Below are 20,943 nucleotides of genomic sequence, written 5' to 3'. Positions count from 1 at the left end.
TGTTGGCCTCAGGCTGCTGTGGAACCTCACCAGACACAGCCCTGGAGGTGGGGTCGTCCAGTAAGCCCTAGAGTAAACATCTGTCCTGGGCCTAACTGCCTTTTCTTGGGTTTAGAGTTGTTGACAGACCTTGTTGCCATCCCCCATTCTAAGCCTAGCTCACCACCCCTTATAGGACTTAATTCCCAGGGCCACCACACCTGACATCAAGTTGCTAAGGTGGAAATGTTTAGTCTCTTAAGTTGAGTCTGACTCTTGTGACCTTGGAGGCTGTAGCCTGCCAGGCTCCTCTGTCCATGGGATCTCCCAGGCAAAAATACTGGAGGGGGTTGCCATGTCCTCCTCCAGAAGCTATTACCCCTCCAGTGGATTTTCCCAACCCAGGGATCAGACCCAGGTCTCCTGCATTGCAGGCAGATTCTTGACAAGATGAGCCACCCTTGTACCTCAACTAGATATTTCTAAATCACAGATAATTCACAATACAATGGCTCTGATGTCCAGATTTTTAACGAGGTCTGTTTTCTGGAAAAGGAAGGTGGGGAAGAGCTCTGTGCTGACAACACAGTAAATGGGGTCATTTAGTTAACTTTTGTTGTGTGTCCTTTTACCCCGTGAAGTCGTGTCCAACTCTTTGTGACCCCATGGACTATAGCCTACCAGGTTCCTCCATGGGATTTTCCAGGCAAGAATACTGGAGTGGGTTGTTATTTCCTCCTCCAGGAGATCGTCCCAACCCAGGGATTGAACCCAGGTCTCCCACATTGTAGGCAGCTTTACCATCTGAGCCACCAGGGAAGTCTTTACCCCCATAGGACCACACATTTACAAAATATCTATAATGGTTGCATGATAACTGGTTTCTGTAGATACTTTGTGTGCATCTATAGCCTTGGCGACTTCTAGGCAGTGCTTGACCATACCCTGAATGGTAGGGGCCAAACTGCACTGTGGTTCTGAACATGGACTTGATCAGAGGTGTTATGGGATCTGGTTAAGTTACAATGAGTTTGACCGCTTGCTGTTTTCTTAACGTGTGTATGTCTGTGTATGAACTGCTGATCTCTACCCTTGTATCTCCTGTTGTTTTCTAGTTTGTGTGTGTGTGTGTGTGTGTGTATATAAACTGCTGATCTCTACCCTTGTATCTCCTGGGGTCTTAATACTGTTTCCTAGGAGTCTTGTGTATGTTAAAGATGGCCTTTTGGCATGTCTGCTACACACATGTAATGTCTGTGTCATCTGGCTTTCTGTTCTTGGAGTGGATGGTTTTGTCAGGATAAAATCCTTTGATCTGTTGTGATTCCCTTCTCTTAGCCCTGCCCTTGAGCCAAGATCACCTCTACTGAGCCCCCTCACCCCCTAACCCAGCCTTTTGTCCTCATTCTTGACACTACCCAGGGGACAAGTGGCATGGGTCCAGCCCCAGGGCCCCACCTGCCTTTTCCACCTTCTGATGCCAGGCAGGCACAGGCCCGACCAGAGGACAAACCCAAAGCGAAGGCACACAGAGGGGTGGCACCAGGGCAGGCTGGGAGCAGGGCAGGGCTTTGAGTCCAGAAGACAGGACAGTCCTCACTTTGGGGCAGCAGGTTAGTTTCAGGCCACCAGGTGGTTTCAGGCCACCAGGCCCAGCTGGGGGGCTAGGAGGGGCAGCAGCAGTGACAGCCATAGAGTGGCCAGGCAGGGGGGCTGGACCCCATGCACTGCCCAGCTCAGCGCCAGGTCCACCTCCACAGGGTAGTGGTCACTGATGTTGAGAGCCTGGGGGCGGGCAGAGGGGAGACAAAGCATCAGTCTCAGGCCCGAGGGGCTTCCCGGGGAGCCCACTGCGGCCTCACCACTGCTTTACCTCCTGCTCAGTGAGCCCAAAGCTCTGGGGGAAGTCGAAGGCGGCCGCGCCACGCAGCAGGCTCTGGAGGTGCTCCCCGTGGAGCACGATGCGGTCATAGGTGCAGTGGGTGCTGGCCCGCACCGTAGTGTCCACGCCGTCGGCGATAGCCCAGTGGAAGCCAGCCTGAGTCCGAAGAACTAGGTCATCCAGGCGCTTTTTGGTCAGCGACGTGCAGTCAGCATTGAAGTCCCCGAGCAGGATCACATCCTGGAGATGCAGGCAGCCATCAGGCCCTGCCGCCTGGCTGCCCTGGCCCTCCTCCCTCCCACAGAATCGGCCCAGCCCTACCTTGGTCTGCCAGCGCCCGGAAGCATCCAGAAACACGTCATACAGGGCATTCAGCTCCGTCTCCACAGCCTTCGGAGTGGTGTGCAGTGGGACCAGCACGAGGCTGGGAAGAACTGCAAGACCCCAGGGACACAGGGCTCCCAGCCACTCCTGGCCCTCCCCAGCCCGGTCCTTGCTGGGTGACCGAGCCCCGCCACCTCCCTGGAAGAACCCTCCAGACCCCACTTACTGCTCCCCCATAGCGGGACCACCCTTCTACCCCCTCCTCTTACCCTTGCTGCGTAAAGAGAACCAGCACACAAAGGGCTCCCGGGTAAAGAGATCATCCTGATCATCGTACATGTAGGAGTCCCGGACCTCTGCCTCATGTGACCTGGTGGACCAGGGACAAGAAGCGGTGGCCCCATGTCACTGCTCTTGGTCTGCAACTGCCAATATCAGAGCTGGCACTCAGGGAGGGGGGCCTGCCACCAGCAGCTCATTTTATGGAAGCACAGCCTTCCAGCCCTTCTTTCTAGAACTTCTTTTAGATTGAGCTAGAATTCACTTACCATAAAGGCACCTTGTTTAACATGCACAGTTCAGTGGCAATGCACAAAGTTGTGCAACCATCACCACCATCAATTTCAGAATATTCTTAGCATGTCAAAGAAACATCACTCATGAGCAGTCTCTGTTCCCCTCCCTTTCAGCCCCTGATCTGTTTTCCATCTCTGCTGAACACGTCATGTGAATGAAATCAAATAATACGTAGTATTCTGTGACTGGTTCTTTCCCTTAGCACATGTGTCCCAGCTTCATCCGGGCTGCAGCGTGGCTGAGACTTCCTCCCTTCTTAGGCCAAATGATACTCCACTGTGTGGAGAGACCACCTTTCATTTACCCATTCATCGGGTGATGGACACTCAGATCAATTTCCACTCTGAGATGGTTAGGAGCGGGGCTGGTGTATGGGCAGGGCTCTGTTCCCCCATCATTTTGGACTGAGTTCTAGATATTATATAATTTCATCTATATAGAGGAGCAGGTTTCCATCTCCAACTGCCACCCTTGCCCTCTCAATCCTGACCCCCTCAGGCTGTCCTCCCAGGGATTGAGGGCTGTTTCCAGAAACTGTGTCTGCCCAGGACTCAAGACAGTTCCCCAGGGAGCTGCAACCAGTCACTCCCAAAGAGGGGGCCACCCTCGCCCTGAGCCCCAGTGGCTTCTGCAGGGGGGAAGCATGGGGTGCCCACATCTATGCTTCGGGAAGGAAGGTGTCCTGCTGGAGGGAAACATGGGCACCAAAGCTATCTGGGGTAGAGGATGGGAAGACCCAGGGATAAAACCTCTGATGAGAAGTACAATGTGAAGGTGAGGGCCACCCTTGGGGCTACTACACGGCACCAAGCGTCCAGGCCTCCTCGGTCTCCGTCTGTGCTCACCGGTAGAGATACACGTACTTCTCCTTGTATGTGCTGCGCCCCAGCAGGAGGCTGCTGTGGGAGGCGTAGGGCCCAGAGTCACCAAATCTGCCAGGAAAGGGGACCTGGGGTCAGCGACCCTGAGGCTCTCAGTGGGGGCCCTCTGTTAAGACCCACAGAGCCCTCCTCACCGATTGAGTTCTCGAAGTAAGAGGGGGATGGCAGTGTCAGAAGAGTCCACCACCTCCTGCAGCACCATGATGTCACAGCGAGCCAGAATCTGCAGGAAACCAGGAAGGCTAGTCCGACTCAGGGCCAGCTGCCCAGGGAGAAGGGTGGTCTCTCTGGGAACCAGGCAGTGGCGTGGCCATGAGTGTCATAACACGCTGGCTGCAGACCCAAGAGAGCTATGAGGCTAGAAAAGCCCTGGGAGAAGATGGAATGCCATTGCCATCAACACTGCACCCATTTCACGGAGGAGGAGACTGAGGCCGACAGGGAAGGAAGGTGCTGCTCCACATTGCCACACCATGTCTCCTGATGTCCCCCTCTTCTCTGGGACATGCCCCTGGTCAGACAGGGCTAGGGGTTTTGGGTCATGGTCCTCAGGGGCCCAGCTTCCCTGCAGGGATGAACTGACCTTCACTAAGGTGTCGAGCACAGGTTCCCTGGCCACCTTGGCAAGTGTCAGCCGCTGCGCATTGAAGGCACAGATGCGAAAGGTCTCAGCCCCACTGGCCAGGAGGAGGAGCAAGAGCAGAGCATGGCCGTGTATGGCCTTCTGGAACCCTCCAGAGGAATGCAGGTTGCCTCAGGTTCAGGTCCCAGTTGCGCACAGTTCTAGTCACAGAAGGACATGGTAATATGCAACAGAGAAAGTGATGCTCATCCTGCTACCCAGAACCAGCTTCCCTGTGCTGCCACCATCACACATGTCCTACCTTTCTTCCCTGAGGACACCTTCCAACATCAGCATGTATGTTGGAAGCTCTTTTTCAGCTTGTTCTTTTTCATTGGGATCAAATACACATAGCATCGAGTTTACCATCTGAACTATTTTTAAGTGCACAGTTCAGTGGCGTGAAGCACCTTCACCTTGTTGTGCAACCATCCCCACCATCCATCCCCAGAACTTCATCATCTCCCCAAACTGAAACTCTGTCCCCATTAAACAATAACCCTCCTTCCCTCCCCCAGCCCATGCCCCCCACCATCCGTACTTTCTGTTTCTAGGAATCTGGCTCCTCTAGGCAACTCATGCAAGTGGAGTCATACAGTAGCTGTCTGTTTGTGACTGTTTGATTTCACTGACCATACTGTCCTCATTTCATCCATGATGTAGCAGGTCTCAGAATGATCTTTTGAAATTCTAAATAACATTCCACTGGATGGATGGAGCACATTTTATCTATTCACCTATCCATAGACACTGGGTTGCTTCCACCTTTTGGCTACTGTCAATGATGCTATTGGGAACACGACTCTACAAATATCTCTTCAAGCTCCTACTTTCAATCCTCTTCATTAAGTACCCAGAAGTGAAATTGCTGGATCATGTAGATTCAAGGGATTAGATCTGATAGACAGAGTGCCTGAAGAACTATGGATGGAGGTTCATAACATTGTACAAGAGACGGTGATCAAAACCATCCCCAAGAAAAAGAAATGCAAAAAGGCAAAATGTTTGTCTGAGGAGGCCTTACAAATAGCTGTGAAAAGAAGAAAAGGGAAAGGCAAAGGAGAAAAGGAAAAATATACCCATCTGAACGCAGAGTTCCAAAGAATAGCAAGGAGAGATAAGAAAGCCTTCCTCAGTGATCAATGCTAAGAAATAGAGGAAAACAATAGAATGGGAAAGACTAGAGATCTCTTCAAGAAAATTAGAGATACCAAGGGAACATTTCCTGCAAAGATGGGCACAATAGAGGACAGAAATGGTATGGACCTAACAGAAGCAGAAAATATTAAGAAGAGGTGGCAAGAATACACAGGAAAACTATACAAAAAAGATCTTAAAGACCCAGATAACCATGATGGTATGATCACTCACCTAGAGCCAGACATCCTGGAGTCCAAAGTCAAGTGGGCCTTAGGAAGCATCACTAAAAACAAAGCTAGTGGAGGTGATAGAATTCCAGGTGAGCTATTTCCAATCCTAAAAGATGATGCTGTGAAAGTGCTGCACTCAAAATGCCAGTAAATTTGAAAAACTCAGCAGTGGCCACAGGACTGGAAAAGGTCAGTTTTCAGTTTTCATTCCAATCCCAAAGAAGGGCAATACCAAAGAATGTGCACACTACCACACAATTGCACTCATTTGTCATGCTAGCAAGGTCATGCTCAAAATCCTCCAAACTAGGCTTCAACAGTACATGAACTGAGAACTTACAGATATACAAGCTGGATTTAGAAAAGGCAGAGGAATCAGATATCAAATTGCCAACATCCATTGGGTCACAGAAAAAGCAGAATTCCAGAAAAATATCTATTCCTGCTTCACTGACTATGCTAAAGCCTGTGACTATGTGGATCACAACAAAGTGTGGAAAATTCTTATTTTGGAGAATTCTTAAAGAGATGGGAATATCAGACCACCTTACCTGCCTGCTGAGAAATCTGTGTGCAGGTCAAGAAGCAACAGTTAGAACCGGACATGGAACAATGGACTGGTTCCAGATTGGGAAAGGAGTATGGCAAGGCTGTATATTGTCACCCTACTTATGTAACTTTTATGCAGAGTGCATCATACAAAACGCTGGGCTGGATGAAGCACAAACTGGAATCAAGATTTCCAGGAGAAATGTCAATAACCTCAGATATGCAGATGACACCACCCTAATGGCAGAAAGCGAAGAGGAACTAAAGAGCTTCTTCATGAAAGTGAAAGAGGAGAGTGAAAAGCTGGCTTAAAACTCAGCATTCAAAAAATTAAGATCACGGCATCTGGTCCCATCACTTCATGGCAAATAGATGGGGAAACATGGAAATGGTGACAGATTTTATTTTCTCGGGCTCCAAAATCACTGCAGATGGTGACTGAAGCCATAAAATTCAAAGACACTTGCTCCTTGGAAGAAAAGCTAAGACCAACCTAGACAGCATATTAAAAAGCAGAGACATTACTTTGCCAACAAAGGTCAGTCTAGTCAAAGCTATGGTTTTTTGAGTAGTCATGTACCGATGTGAGAGTTGAACCATAAAGAAGGTTGAGTACTGAAGAATTGATGCTTTTGAACTGTGGTGTTGGAGAAGACTCTTGAGAGTCCCTTTGACTGCAAGGAGATCATACCAGTCAATCCTTAAGGAAATCAGTCCTAAATATTCATTGGAAGGACTGATGCTGAAGCCGAAGCTCCAATACTTTGGCCACCTCATGTAAAGAGTCGACTCATTGGAAAAGACCCTGATGCTGGGAAAGCTTGAAGGCAGGAGGAGAAGGGGACGACAGAGGATGAGATGGCTGGATGGCATCACTGACTCAACAGACATGAGTTTGTTTGAGCAAGCTCTGAGAGATAGTGAAGGACAGGGAAGCCTGGTATGCTGCAGACCATAGGATTGCAAAGAGTTGAACATGACTGAGCAACAACAACAAAATGGTAATTCTCTTTTTTTTTTTTTTTTTTTGAGGAATGTCATACTATTTTCCACAGTGGCTGCCTCATCTTCCATTCCCACCAGCAGCACACCAGGGTTCAACCTTAGAGTTGATTCTACCTTTTCACCACCATCAGCAACCAGGAGGACCATCATGGTGCATTTCTTTCTCCCCAGCTGCCAGACATGATCTTTAAGACAAACTCCCAGCAGTATAATTGCTGGATTCAAGTTAGCCAGAGTCGTCTTCTTCTCTGCAACCAAAGCCCACTTCCTGCTGGTGTCACCCTCACACAGCCATGTCAGTCCGTCTACTTCCCTCTGCCGGCTTTTCTCTGTTGCTTCTGTGACCTTCCTCCCTGGGCTCACTTTCTCCCTGGCTGGGTCCCCTGCCTGTTTCTCTCTAGCCACCTGCTAGAGTCACTCATGCTAGTTTGGGCTCCTTCCCCAGTGCCTATTCTGGGATGCCCATGGGTCTTTAGGCAGCCCTGGGCAGGCAAGGGCAAGCTTGGAGGCTCTGGGGCCACAGGCTCCCAGGAGGGCGTAGGGCAAGAAGAACTAGACAGTTTCTCCCCTCGGGGCTTCCCTGATAGCTCAGTTGGTAAAGAATCTGCCTGCAATGCAGAAGACCCTGGTTCGATCCCAGGATCGGGAAGATCCACTGGAGAAGGGATAGGCTACCCATGCCAGTATTCTGGAGAATGCTAGGAGAATTCCATGGACTACCATGGGGTCACAAAGAATCGGACACAACTGAGCGACTTCACTTTCACTTTGGCCTCAGCCCAAAGCTGGGTCTGGTCTCCCAATACCAGCCCTGAGCCCCAGCCCTGGAATTCTCTTCCCGTCTGGCCTTCCCAGGCTGGGCCCACTTTCTCCCTTCCCCTCCGGCCAGAGGGCGCCCATACCTGCGCAGACCAGGTCGTCTCTACAACTTTCTGTGCTGTGGGCTGATCGCGACAGCCCCCAGGGAATCGCAGCGCCGACCAAGACGGAAGGAGACAGCAGAGGAAGACGCCGCCAACAGGCTGACAACCCCGTCGAGGCCGGTTAGCCGGCCTCACCCTTCCGGCGGGCGGGCGCGGCCCTGGCTCCGCCTCGGTGGCGGAAGGGAGGGCAGCCCGCAGGCCTGGGAAACGCTGACCCGGCCGCCCGCCTTCTCAGCAGACTCCGCCTTCCCCTCCCGCGAGGGACCGGGCGCCGCCGGCGGCGGAGGCTCTGAGGCGCCGGGCGAGCCGTGACTCAGAGCCGGTCCTAGGCCCGACCTGGAGCTCCTGGTGCACCGAGGGGAGCCCCGCGGCGAGCCTGGGCGCCCCCCAACCGCCCCACCCCCCCAGGACAAGAGCCTTCTCTTCAAGTCCTCGGGCCGCGCACTCCTAGGTTCTCTGCATGGCCGCAGGCGAGCAGACGCAGGAACGCGCAGTGTAGGTGGAGCCCAGGGCAGACCGCGAGGAGAGTCCCCGTGGGGGTCGCTGCTGGGACAAGTGGGCGACTCGCGCGGGTTCTGCGGCCCGGCGGTGGGTCCTCACTGGCTGTTTTGTAGTGCGGTCTTCCCCGCAACTACCCACTCATGGATTGGGGGTGGTGATGAGCAGAAGGTTTGAGCATTTTTAAATTTTTTGGCCTCGCCACACCTTGCAGGTACTTATTTCCCGGACCAAGGACGGAACCTGCGCCGAGTCCTAACCACTGGACCGCCAAGAAATTGCTGGGGAAATGTTTTTTAAATACATGAAGTCATGCTGTGCTTTAAAAAATAAAAACTAAAAATATTACTGCTTAAGGAATACAGGGACTCCAAGGGACTCTTAAGAGTCTTCTCCAACACCACAGTTTAAAAAAGCATCAATTCTTCCGCGCTCAGCTTTCTTTATAGTCCAACTCTCACATGCATACATGATTACTGGAAAAACCACAGGTTTGACTAGACGGATCTTTATTGGCAAAGGAATGTCTCTGCTTTTTAATATGCTGTCTAGGTTGGTCATTGCTTTTCTTCCAAGGAGCAAGTGTCTTTTAATTTCATGGCTGCAATCACCATCTGCAGGAATTTTGGAGCCTAAGAAAATAAAGTCTGTCACTGTTTCCATTGTTTCCCCATCTATTTGCCATTTAGTGATGGGACCGGATGCCATGATTTGAGTATTTTGAATGCTGAGTTTTAAGCCAGCTTTTTCACTCTCTTCTTTCACCTTTATTAAGAGGTTCTTTATTTCTTCTTCGCTTTCTGGCATTAGGTGTGGTGTCATCTGCATATCTGAGGTTATTGATATTTCTTGATTCCAGCTTGTGCTTCATCCAGCCTGGTATTTCACATGATGTACTCTGCATAAAAGTTAAATAAATGGGGTAACAATATACAGCTTTGACATACTCCTTTCCCAGTTTGGAACCCGTCCATTGTTCCATGTCCTGTTCTAATTGTTGCTTCTCGATGTGCATACATATTTTTCAGGAGGCAGGTCAGATGGTCTAGTATTCCCATCTCTTGAAGAATTTTCCACAGTTTGTTGTTGTGATCCACACAGTCAAAGGCTTTGGTGTAGTCAATAAAGCAGAAGTTGATGTTTTTCCGGAACTCTCTTGCTTTTTGTATGATCCCATCAGATGGACATTTGATCTCTGGTTCCTCTCCCTTTTCTAAACCATGCTTAAACATCTGGAAGTTCTCAGTTCATGTACTGTTGAAGCCTCACTTGGAGAATTTTGAGCATTACTTTGCTAGCATGTGAGATGAGTGCAGTTGTGCGGGAGTTCGAACATTCTTTGCCATAGCCTTTCTTTTGGACTGGAATGAAAACTGATCTTTTCCAGTCCTGTGGCCACTGCTGAGTTTTCCAAATTTGCTGGCATATTGAGTGCAGCACTTTCACAGCATCATCTTTTAGGACTGGAAATAGCTCACCTGGAATTCCATCACCTCCACTAGCTTTGTTCGTAGTGATGCTTTCTAAGGCCCACTGGACTTCACATTCCAGGATATCTGGCTCTAGGTGAGTGATCATACCATCGTGGTTATCTGGGTCATTAAGATCTTTTTTGTATAGTTCTTCTGTGTATTCTTGCCACCTCTTCTTAATACCTTCTGCTTCTGTTAGGTCCATACCATTTCTGTCCTCTATTGTGCCCATCTTTGCAGGAAATGTTCCCTTGGTATCTTTAATTTTCTTGAAGGGATCTCTAGTCTTTCCCATTCTATTGTTTTCCTCTATTCCTTTGCATTGATCACTGAGGAAGGCTTTCTTATCTCTCCTTGCTATTCTTTGGAACTCTGCATTCAGATGGGTATATCTTTCCTTTTCTCCTTTGCCTTTTGCCTCTCTTCTTTTCTCAGCTATTTCTAAGGCCTCCTCAGACAAGTATTTTGCCTTTTTGCATTTCTTTTTCTTGGGGATGGTCTTAATCCCTGCCTCCTGTACAATGTCACAAGCCTCCGTCCATAGTTCTTCAGGCACTCTATCAGATCTAATCCCTTGAATCTATTGTCACTTCCACTGTACAATTGTAAGGGATTTGATGTAGGTCCTACCTGATTGGTCTAATGGTTTTCCCTACTTTCTTCAATTTAAGTCTGAATTTTGAAGTGTATGTAGATAATTATGTAAAATTACGTAGTGTAATAACATTACATATGGTACATTCATAAAATAATCTATATAATAAAAATGCTACAAAGTAGTTAATTCCATGTTAGATGAAATTAATGAAAATAAAGGGGACGGAGAAGGCGATGGCACCCCACTCCAGTACTCTTGCCTGGAAAATCCCATGGATGGAGGAGCCTGGTAGGCTGCAGTCCATGGGGTCGTGAAAAGTCAGACACCACTGAGCGACTTCACTTTCACTTTTCACTTTCACGCATTGGAGAAGGAAACGGCAACCCACTCCAGTGTTCTTGCCTGGAGAATCCCAGGGACGGGGTAGCCTGGTGGGCTGCCGTCTCAGGGGTCCCACAGAGTCGGACACGACTGAAGCGACTTAGCAGCAGCAGCAGGCCTTGTGGAACTTTCAGCTCGCCTGAGACCTTATCCGTATGTGGTGATATCAGGTGGATGAAGGCAGCTTCTTAATTAATGTGTTCTTGACCTCTCACAAAAAAAGAAAAAAAAAAAAAAAGAAAGGGGAAAAAACTAAAAGGGCTCTGCCAACCCTGACCTTGAGTGGCGTCAGATAAACGTGCCAGGCAGCACGTTAATCACGGAGACTTTTCCAAGGACGAACAAAGCAGACAAAAGGGAAGTGGACTTGGACGGGGGGGCGGGGCTCGAGCCCCTCCTGCGCCGGAGCGTGGCGGGGCCGTGGCGTGGCGGGGCCAAGCCGCCCGTGAGCCTGTCATCGCTGCCATCCAGCGGCCTGAGCGCGTTTTGCGACAGTCGGCGGTCGAGCCCGGCGCCACCGCAGTCTCGCTTTCCGGCGGGTCCGCGGAGCTCGCGGCTACCGCCGCCATCAGTCCTGGGTCCTGGGTGCGCTCCCGGTTTCTTGGTTCTGGGACGGCTGGTGGGTGGCGCGAGAGCGAGGCCGGGGCTGGGCCCGGTTCAGGCCCGACCTGCGAGGTGATCTTGGTCGAGTGCCCTGTCGCGCCGGGCTGTGGCGCCCGTCCGTGGGCCTGTTTAGTGACTCGGCTCCCGAGCGGTTGAGGACGTAGACCTAGAGCGGCCCCTATAGGCTTGCCACAGGGCAAGGGGAGCGCCGGGCCGCTGGGGCTGTGGCGGAAGCTGGGTCGCGGGGGAGATGCCCCTCCACGTGAAATGGCCGTTCCCCGCGGTGCCGCCGCTCACCTGGACCCTGGCCAGCAGCGTCGTCATGGGCCTGGTGGGCACCTACAGCTGCTTCTGGACCAGTGAGTGGGCCCACAGCCGAGGCAGGGTCGGCCGCGTGGCTCCACGCCCAGCCAGAGTTGGGGTTCGGGGCGCTGGCAGGGGCTGGCTTGGTAGGGGGGAGCCCTGGGCCCCTGGGGAAAGAAGCCAAGATCCCTACCCTGCCCGTCTCCCCTCAGAGTGCATGAACCACCTCACCGTCCACAACAAGGAGGTGCTGTACGAGCTCATCGAGAACCGAGGCCCAGCCACACCCCTCATCACGGTCTCCAATCACCAGTCGTGCATGGATGACCCTCATCTCTGGGGTACACGGGCCAGCGTGCTCGGCTTGGGGAGGCAAGGAGGGAACCTGGGTCAGGGCCAAACAAGCAGAACAAACTCACAGGGCTCTTTGCCCGGCCCTGACACTCCTGTTTAAGGGGTGTCCTGCCCCAGGGATGAAAGTTTATTTTGTGGCCCCTTCAGCATTCTCCTAGGCAGTGTGATTGGGAGAGGGCCTCTGGAATTTGGGGGAAGTGAGATGACCACAGGGCAAGGTCTGACAGCTACTTTACTCTGAGCTATCAGGCCTGCGGGATCCTCCATTCTTTAAACTGTTGATGGTTCGGAAGAGCCTTGGGAATAAATCTGAGGAGCATAGGGTGTCCTGTCAAGGAAGCTCTGGGCTAGGGGCTAGAAGACCTGTGTTCTGGTTCCGGCTTTGCCCCAGACTGGGTTTGTAGCCTTCGACCAGCCTCACTGGGGAGTCTACAAGTTCTGCTGTGCTGACTTCACAGGGAGTTGCTTAGCTCCAATAACCCAGGTGGCTGGCTACAGGGGTGTCCAGAGCTCCCACTGCTGGACGAGGACAGGGAGCTCATGGGGAGCCGTGTGGTCAATTCAGTCTTTCAGAGCACACACTTGCTGCTGGGCAGAAGATGGCCTGTAGGGTGCCAGAGGCAGATCCCAGGGACCAGGAGGAAGGTTTTAGTGCCATCCAGTCACCTGGACCAGGGTGGTGGCAGTGACAGTGGAGGAATAGTTAAAAGGATGTGCTGTGTGTGCATGCTTAGTCGCTTCAGTCTTGTCTGACTCTTTGCGACCCCATGGACTGCAGTGCACCAGGCTCCTCTGTCCATGGGATTCTCTAGGCAAGAATACTGGAGTGGGTTGTCATGCCCTCTTCCAGGGGATCTTCCCCACCCAGGGATCGAACTCCCATCTCCTGCATTGCAAGTGGATTCTTTAATGCTGAGTCAGCAGGGATGGGCAGCATTAGCATATATCAGGGAGGTAGGCAGACCGGATGTGGTGACTACTAAGATATAGGGGGTGGAAGATGGAGGAGCCAGGAGAACTTGGGCGTTCAGCCGAAGGGTCTGGAAGATAGCTCTTTGGGCTATAGGGAAATGTCCTTGTCCCTCATTCCCTGAAACAGGGTGACAGAAAGTGGTGCCCCACTAGGTACAAGCTCAGTTGGGGCATGCAGCCTTCTCTCCTCCAGGGATCCTGAAACTCCGTCATATCTGGAACCTGAAGTTGATGCGTTGGTGAGGAGGAATGGATCCCCACGGTGGGCCCAGCAGGCCTTACCCATCTGCCCAGATTGGCCCTCCTCCTGGCCTGCTCAGGAGGTGGCCTCCAGCAGTCCAGGCAGGGCCTAGGGTGGGACCCCACTGGCCCTCCTGTGCCTCCATTCTGCATTGCCAATGCCATTAGGCAGCACGCTGGTGGGAGGAGGGTGGCAGGGAAGCAGGGTGCAGAGGAAGCCGGGGTGACTGCATCCGTCCCCACTCCAGGACCCCCACAGCTGCAGACATCTGCTTCACCAAGGAGCTGCACTCACACTTCTTCAGCTTGGGCAAGTGTGTGCCCGTGTGCCGAGGTGAGCTGCTCCTCTACGAGGGGCTGTTGGGCTGCTGGGTGCCAGGGACGCTTCTCTGACCCTTCCAGGGGCAGGGAGACTGGTGGCAGTGTCTCTGGTTCAGCTGCACTGGGAGTTGAGGGACTCCAGTGGGACAGGCCACCTGGGTGCCAGGGGCGGCTGCCTCACTCGCATGAGGCCCACCTCCATCATCTGGGAGGAGGGAGCAATGGTTTCTTGGAGAGCACCGATTTCCCTGCGAGTGTCGGAGGACTGGGTGTCCTGGGGCTCTGGCATTGGAGGTCAAGGAGACATTATCCACAGTTGCTTCTCCGGAGGCCGTTGCTAAGAGATGCACTGATGGCCATGTGGTGTCATCAGTCAGTGATGGTGGTGGCACGTGCCAGAGGCTATGAGTTTGTGAAAACAGGCTTCTGTGTCGAGTCATGTGACATGGAGTGATTACTTCGCACCTCTTGAAAGCTTCAGAAGGTCGGGGCCATTCGGATCCCCCTTCTCCAGAAAAAGGGGCTCGGAGAGAGAAAGCTGTGGGGCCAAGATCACAGGGCGAGAGGTGGCCAAGCCTGGATTCAAATCCAGCTTGCTTGTTCCTCTGGGGAAGTGGGATTTTTCCCAGCAGAGTATGAAAGGCAAGGCATCCTAGACCCAGGAAGCACGTAGCAAACCCCGGAAGGGTACGTGACCAAGGCAGAAAATGTAGGTTGCGGGCTGCCTGTGAAGCTTCTAGAACAGTCATGCTAAGAATTTGATGTGCTTTCTTGTGTGGTTAAGAGAGAGAGAGCCCCCGGGCTGCAGTGTACCTGGTGGACAGAATCGGGATTGAGTGGAGGCCGGGACCCTGGTTAGGGGCTGTCATGGTTCCTCTGGTGACAGGGCCTCTGGGGGTCACCACAGAGAGCCAGGGACCACGTGCTTTGGGCTGTGCTTTGGAGGTGGAGTTGCTAGGACTTGTTGATAGATTGCTTGTGGCCGAGGGTGGGGGGCAAGGAGAAGAAAACTCAACGATGACGCTAGGTGATGGCAGGTGCCAGGGAGCCACTGGGAGGATGGGACCAGGAACAAGCAGCAGGATGTTGAGAAACCCTGTCATCCTAGGAGGGAGCAATCCAGAGACAGTGTGATGTGCCATTCTGGAACTCTAAAAATCCTGGGAACTCTGGTGCAAACAAAGTCAGCCACACAGAAATGAGAGCATAGAGGGGGAGAGAAGAGACCAGGACAGCCCCTTACCACAGTGGAGACACAAGCCCCCAGTGCAGCAGGGAGCCAAACAGGGCTCCTGGCTATTGTGGAAGCTTCCCGTGACCCTGGAGAAGCCAATTCCCTGAACTGACAGCCATCGGAGCTGTGGGAGTGGTGGGGAGGGGCCCAGCAAGGGGGGCCACTCCTCCCAGAAGTTGGGGTATCAGGAGGAAGTAACCAGGGGGTGTTCGAGGTCAGGGGAACCTTATTGCTAGTAGTGGAAACGGTAATGATGGTTTGGCTCAGTCGGAAAAGAATCTGCCTGCGATGCAGGAGATCTGGGTTCAATCCCTGCATTGGGAAGAGCCTCTGGAGAAGGAAATGGCAACCCACTCCAGTATTCTTGCCCAGAGAATCCCATGAACAGAGGAGCCTGGCGGGCTACAACCCATGGGGTCGCAAGAGTCAGACACGACTTGGCGACTAAACCATCACCATCCAATGAAAAGTTGCAGTGCCCACCCCTCAGGTCTGCAGACTTACTTACTCCCCAGAGACCCCTGCCTGGAACACTCTCTTTTTGCTGCATTTGGAGGCAACTTCATCTCCCCAAAACACAAGCAGAGGCCCCCGTGTCTTGGCAGTTGACCGTGGTATCCATCATGCACTGCTCTGAGCGATGCTGATGCTGCTCAGGTACTCTGTCTTGAGTCTCAGTCCCTCCTTTCTGTGACCTCAGGGGCCTTCCGTGTCCACTTCTAGCCTTGTTCTTCTTTTTGACCTGTATCTACATTTTAGGGTACAATAAAAATAGCAAGTGCAGTCTTAATCCTAAGCACCTTCTGGTGAGAGAATGCGGGAAGGGACAAGCTGTCAAATGCATTGTTCGTGCAGTAAAGGCCTAACAATTGAAGCAAAGGAAGTATCCAGTATACTTTGCTTCTGTGTTCCAGAAAATTTCCTCCCCACCTCATGCTAGGACATGAAGTATCAAAGTGATCTTGCACAAGCCATGCAAGTGAGTAGAAATAGCATTTGTAAAAGCTAAACATCCTGAAGGGTTGCTCCCCAAGCATAGAATTTTAAAATTTTGATCGCGAGCTGAAAGGCTGGTTCACACCAGTGGGTTTTTGTCAAGCAGGAGCCTGTGCCTCTGAAGCCCAGCCCTAGCAGGTCATGTGATCCCAAGTAGGGAACCTGCAGCTCTCACTCATGACACCCAGAGAAACTGCAGTGGGTGACTGCTTCCCAACTCCAGCCCCTGAGGGAGCTGCCAGGCCGTTCCCATGTGGATTGGGTTGAGACTCTTAGATCCCTATCTTGCACCTTCCAAAGACTTGGCCTTGCAGAGAACAGGTTGGAAGTCCATTTCTTAGGGCATCTGCCCAGGTAGTCTTACCATCCCTCTGTCTGTGTCTCCCTGTTTATTTTTCTTGGTCATGCCACAGGGCAAGCAAGATCTTACTTCCCTGACCAGGAATGCACCCGCACCCCCTGCAGTGGGTGGTGTGGAATCTCAGCCACTGGGCCACCAGGGAAGCCCCACTCTCCCCCTTTGTGTTGTGGCTCTCTACTCCTCACTTGATGAGGTAAGGATATTTACCCCTCTTTTTCAGCCTCCATCTTTCTCGGTCTCTGTCCACTCTCCGGACAGGCTTGACAAGCAAGGTCAAGGTTTTTACTGCGTGTGGGCACAGATTGTCCCCATGTGACTTCCAAGTCAAGAGCCAGCAGTCGTGTCTGGGTTATTGCTGACCGCTGGGCCACTTGGGGCCAGTGTCACAGTCTCGGGGCATCTCTGAGGCAGTGTTGCCAGCATTGGGGATGGCTCAGCCACAGCATTTTCCGTGTAGCAGATTTGACTTTTCCCCAACTCTCAGTGACACTGTGAGTCAAAGTCACTCAGTCGTGTCCAACTCTTTGCGACCCATGGACTATAAAGTCCATGGAATTCTCCAGGCCAGAATACTGGAGTGGGTAAGCCGTTCCCTTCTCCAGGGGAATCTTCCCAGCCCAGGGATCAAACCCAGGTCTCCCACATTGCAGGCGGATTCTTTACAAGGGCGACTCGAGTTTTCAAGGGGTGCCCTTTGAGGAAGGGGCCAGCAGGAGGGAGGGACGGCAGAGGCTGAGGACTCAGGTGAGGCTCAGAGGCCCCTGAGGGGTGCCTGTGGGAACTGGCCTGGAAGAGACCCTGGGGAAAGGCTTGCTATGCAGAACCCTGGGCCCCAGTGAGACTGGAGATCACAAATAGCCTTGCTTTGCTCCTGCAGCTTCCTCTGGGCCAGCGGCAGCCACTGGGAGGCTTGCCCCTGGATTAGCTCGTCCCGAGGCTCCAAGAGCCCAACTGTGGAAGCGGGGGCAGGGAGGACAGTAATCGGTTTGGGGGTCCGAGAGGGCACACACTGCAGGTGTCCGACCACAGCCGGAGCTGCTCAGGGGATGCAGCTGTGCTTGGACTGACGGGCAGAAGACAGGGTCATAGATGGGTCGTAAGGAAGTAAGGGAAGTCACTCAGTTGTGGCTGACTCTTTGCGATCCCATGGACTGTAGCCCGCCAGGCTCCTCCATCCATGGAATTTTCTAGGCAAGAGTACTGGAGTGGGTTGCCATTTCCTTCTCCAGGGGATCTTCCCGACTCCGGGATCTTCCCAACCCAGGGATTGAACCCGAGTCTCCCGCGTTGCAAGCACATGCTTTACCATCTGAGGTGTTCCGTGGACCAGGCCCTGAGGGTGAAGTGGAGGAGGGGGGTCCTGGGACAACCGAGACTGACGGAGGAGACTTTCTCATTGGCAGGAGATGGTGTCTACCAGAAGGGAATGGATTTCATTTTGGAGAAGCTCAACCACGGGGACTGGGTGCATATCTTCCCAGAAGGTCAGTGGCGCTAGCAGGGTTGCAACTCGCTCGAGGATCTGGATGGGACTGCCCTCTACCTCCTCCCAGTGGCCCCTAAGCCGCAACTCCATCCTCTCTCTTGACAGGGAAGGTGAACATGAGCTCCGAGTTCCTCCGCTTCAAGTGGGGTAAGAGCCATTGGTCCTTTCTGGCTGGGTGGGACCCGGGCATGTGGGGCGGATAACTGTGATCATTGCCACAGGAGGGGGACGGGCCCAGACCAAGGCCTGCCTGGAAGAGGAGATGGCCCAGGGCAGCTGCTTTGAATGGGGTTGCAGGAAGGGCAGGAGCGACCCTGTCCACAGGCTGGCACCAAAACGCCGCTCATGCCAATGTTTCTGCCTCTTCCCCCTGGGCAGGAATAGGTCGCCTGATTGCCGAATGTCATCTCAATCCGATCATCCTGCCCCTGTGGCATGTCGGTGAGCCTACCTCTCGGGCCACTGCTGCAGCCCAGGGAGAAGGGCTTTGCACAGTGGTCTTGTGGGGTGGGTCTCCTCTGGGTGGTCGAGGCAGGGTGCCCAGACTGCCCCGCTCCACCCCCGACACCTGCACCCTGGCTCTCTGTCTGCTGTGCCGTAGGAATGAACGACGTCCTTCCTAACAGCCCACCCTACTTCCCCCGCTTTGGGCAGGTAGGTGGGGCCACCGATCATGTCTGTCTGTCTGTCTGTCTGCCCTCTGCCCTGTGACTCCCATGCGGCACCACTGAGCCCAGATTCAAGAGGGGCTGGGCTTGCAGCAGAGGGAACAGAGTGAAGCAGAGATGATGGGCGGTTTCCTGGCACCACGGCCAGGGCAAGGGGAGGATAGGGACGACTTGGGCATGTACCCCAGGACTGGCAGGGCCCTTGGATGTCACTGAGCCCAATCACCCCATTTTAAAGAGGGAGGGTGGACCCAAGGGGGTACTCAGCATCTTAGCACTGGGGTTGTGGGCACCCCGCCCCCCGCTCCTGTCAATCCACTGGCGGCTGGTCTCCCCGCAGAAAATCACCGTGCTGATTGGCAAGCCCTTCAGTGCCAGGCCTGTGCTCGAACGGCTGCGGGCAGAGAACAAGTCAGCGGTGAGTTTCTCCCTGGGGCTGTCCTCGCCCGTCCCAGTGCCCTTGGCTTCCCCAGGCACCCCGGGTGAAGCTCCCTAAGGACTGCGTGGCAGCCCCAGTCCTTCGCCCTCAGGTGGAGATGCGCAAAGCCCTGACGGACTTCATCCAAGAGGAATTCCAGCGCCTGAAGAGCCAGGCGGAGCAGCTCCACAACCACCTGCAAGCCAGATAGGTGCCATCCCGCCTAGACCTGGGTCCAGCTGCCTTTTGGACTGGGAGGGGGGGCGAGGCCTGGGCCAGACACAGCTCTGGGACCCCTCCCAGCTCTCTCAGTGCCGCCTTTGGGTGCTGGGCTGGGGGATGGACTGATGCTCGGAGCTCAGATATGGTCTTTTTGACAGATTGGTGCATAACCTTTCCAGGGTTCCCCCTCCGAGTGGGCGAGCATTGCAGCGCCTCTGGTTCTGCCACTGAAAGAAGGCTCTCAGCTGCTCCTCGCACTTGGCCACGCAGGGAGGAAAGACCTTTAGGCAGGGGCCCTGAGCTCTCTCACCTGCAAGCTGTTTGCTCCCAGAGCTGGGGACTGGAAAGAGGGCCTGATCCAGCTGGGCACTGGAAGGAGGAGCCCTGATCTCACCGCTTCCTCAGGGATAGCCATCAGCCATGTCTTTCTTCTGCCTGTGCTCCCTGCAGGCATGGGAGCCTCAGGCAGGGCCTAGCCCTGGGCTGCAAGTGGAAGAGCTGCCCTTTTCTATAAGGGGAGCCCAGTCCAATGGGGCCTAAGACCCGGACCCTCACTGGGGCCCACTGTTCTTTCTGCCTCCCTGGCATCACTTGAATCCCCTGGTTGTCTTATAAACTATTAATAAAGGATTTGTGTTGTGCTCTTTTACCTCTGACCTCTCTGTAGGGGTGGGGCTGGGAGGTGACCCTCTGGACCAGAAGGCTGGCCCCTGAGAGCTCTGGGCACTTCAACAGCACTTAACTGGATGGGCTCTCAGTGGGCACCAGCCACTGAAGACTTCCATCCTTGTCTGAAATCCCCACGCAGCTTGACAACAGTAGGGCTTCATCTCATTCTGCAAATGGTGCAGTGTGAGGTTAATGGACTTGATTCAGAACCTAAAGTTTGCAAGGTAGGGAGAACCAAGTAGCAATTCAGTCCTCAGGCTGGTTCCCAAGGCAGAGGTGGTCTCTGAAGCTCCCAGTGAGCCGCTGCGAACTACACGTGCTGTGATGAGAAGTGGGAAGGGGGACAACTTGACTGAGTTTGGGGCTCTGGGTGGGAGAAAAGGTAGGAGGATCCAGGGTTGTGGCACTCCTGGCAGAAGGGAAATCCTCTTGAGAGAAAAGCCAGCTCTGTTTAGGGCTCCAGTTTGTCCACAGGTGGTGGTTCAGTTGTTAAGTTGTGTCTGACACTGTGACCCCATGGACTGCAGCACACTAGGCTTCCCTGTCCCTGTCTCCCAGAATTTGCTCAAATTCATGTCCACTGAGTCAGTAATGCTATCCAACCATCTCACCATCTGCCACTCTCTTCTCCAGTCCTCAATCTTTCCCAGCATCAGGGTCTTTTCCAAAGAGTCGGCTCTTTGCATCAGGTGGCCAAAGTATTGGAACTTCAGCTTTAGCATCAGTCCATCCAATGAGTATTCAGGGTTGGTTTCCTTTAGGATTGACTGTTTCCTTTACTTTTTCCTTTACTTTTCCTTGACTACTTTTCCTTTAGGATTGACTATTTACTTTTTCCTTCACTTTTCCCTGACTTTTTTCCTTTAGGATCAAGTCCCTTGATCTTGCAGTCCAAGGGACTTTCAAGAGTCTTCTCCAGCACCACAATTCGAAAGCATCAGTTCTTCAGTGCTCAGCCTTCTTTGTGGTCCAACTTTCACATCTATGTATGACAACTGGAAAAACCACAGCTTTGACTATACAGACCTTTGTTGGC

At 53.0% G+C, this 20,943-nt stretch overlaps 2 protein-coding genes and 1 non-coding gene across 7 annotated transcripts; 2 read left to right on the top strand and 1 right to left on the bottom strand.

Moving 5' to 3' along the window:
* Positions 1 to 492: 492 nt before the first annotated feature.
* On the bottom strand, positions 493 to 4,519 carry DNASE1L1 (deoxyribonuclease 1 like 1). Its single transcript, XM_027535442.1, has 8 exons — positions 4,483 to 4,519; positions 4,226 to 4,395; positions 3,777 to 3,865; positions 3,607 to 3,693; positions 2,455 to 2,555; positions 2,183 to 2,295; positions 1,853 to 2,101; positions 493 to 1,764 (listed from the first exon to the last, which is right to left on the bottom strand). Exons 1-8 carry the CDS (start codon positions 4,517 to 4,519, stop codon positions 1,618 to 1,620), a joined length of 993 nt encoding a protein of 330 aa, XP_027391243.1. The 3' UTR covers positions 493 to 1,617.
* A 3,246-nt stretch (positions 4,520 to 7,765) lies between these two features.
* TRNAC-GCA lies at positions 7,766 to 7,837 on the top strand. Its single transcript has one exon. It is a non-coding gene; the product is annotated as a tRNA-Cys (tRNA).
* Positions 7,838 to 11,534: 3,697 nt separating this feature from the next.
* Positions 11,535 to 19,887, top strand: TAZ (tafazzin). 5 transcript variants are annotated; one of them, XM_027534086.1, is made up of 11 exons: positions 11,547 to 12,022; positions 12,179 to 12,307; positions 13,486 to 13,531; positions 13,781 to 13,866; positions 17,848 to 17,928; positions 18,036 to 18,077; positions 18,309 to 18,371; positions 18,532 to 18,584; positions 18,939 to 19,016; positions 19,129 to 19,227; positions 19,418 to 19,887. In XM_027534086.1, the coding sequence occupies exons 1-10, from the start codon at positions 11,914 to 11,916 to the stop codon at positions 19,225 to 19,227; spliced, it is 786 nt and encodes a 261-aa protein (XP_027389887.1). In that variant the 5' UTR covers positions 11,547 to 11,913; the 3' UTR covers positions 19,418 to 19,887. The 5 variants fall into 5 exon arrangements, with proteins under 5 accessions (XP_027389884.1, XP_027389883.1, XP_027389882.1 ...); XM_027534081.1 differs by lacking the exon at positions 18,532 to 18,584 and having other exon boundaries at positions 11,542 to 12,022; XM_027534085.1 differs by having other exon boundaries at positions 11,548 to 12,022; positions 19,129 to 19,887.
* Positions 19,888 to 20,943: the final 1,056 nt, after the last annotated feature.

The sequence above is a fragment of the Bos indicus x Bos taurus genome, chromosome X (assembly GCF_003369695.1).
Source record: "Bos indicus x Bos taurus breed Angus x Brahman F1 hybrid chromosome X, Bos_hybrid_MaternalHap_v2.0, whole genome shotgun sequence".
In the NCBI taxonomy this organism is placed as follows: Eukaryota; Metazoa; Chordata; class Mammalia; order Artiodactyla; family Bovidae; genus Bos; species Bos indicus x Bos taurus.
The sequence above is the reverse complement of the archived record's forward strand: the minus strand, read 5'-3'. Positions and strand labels throughout refer to the sequence as shown.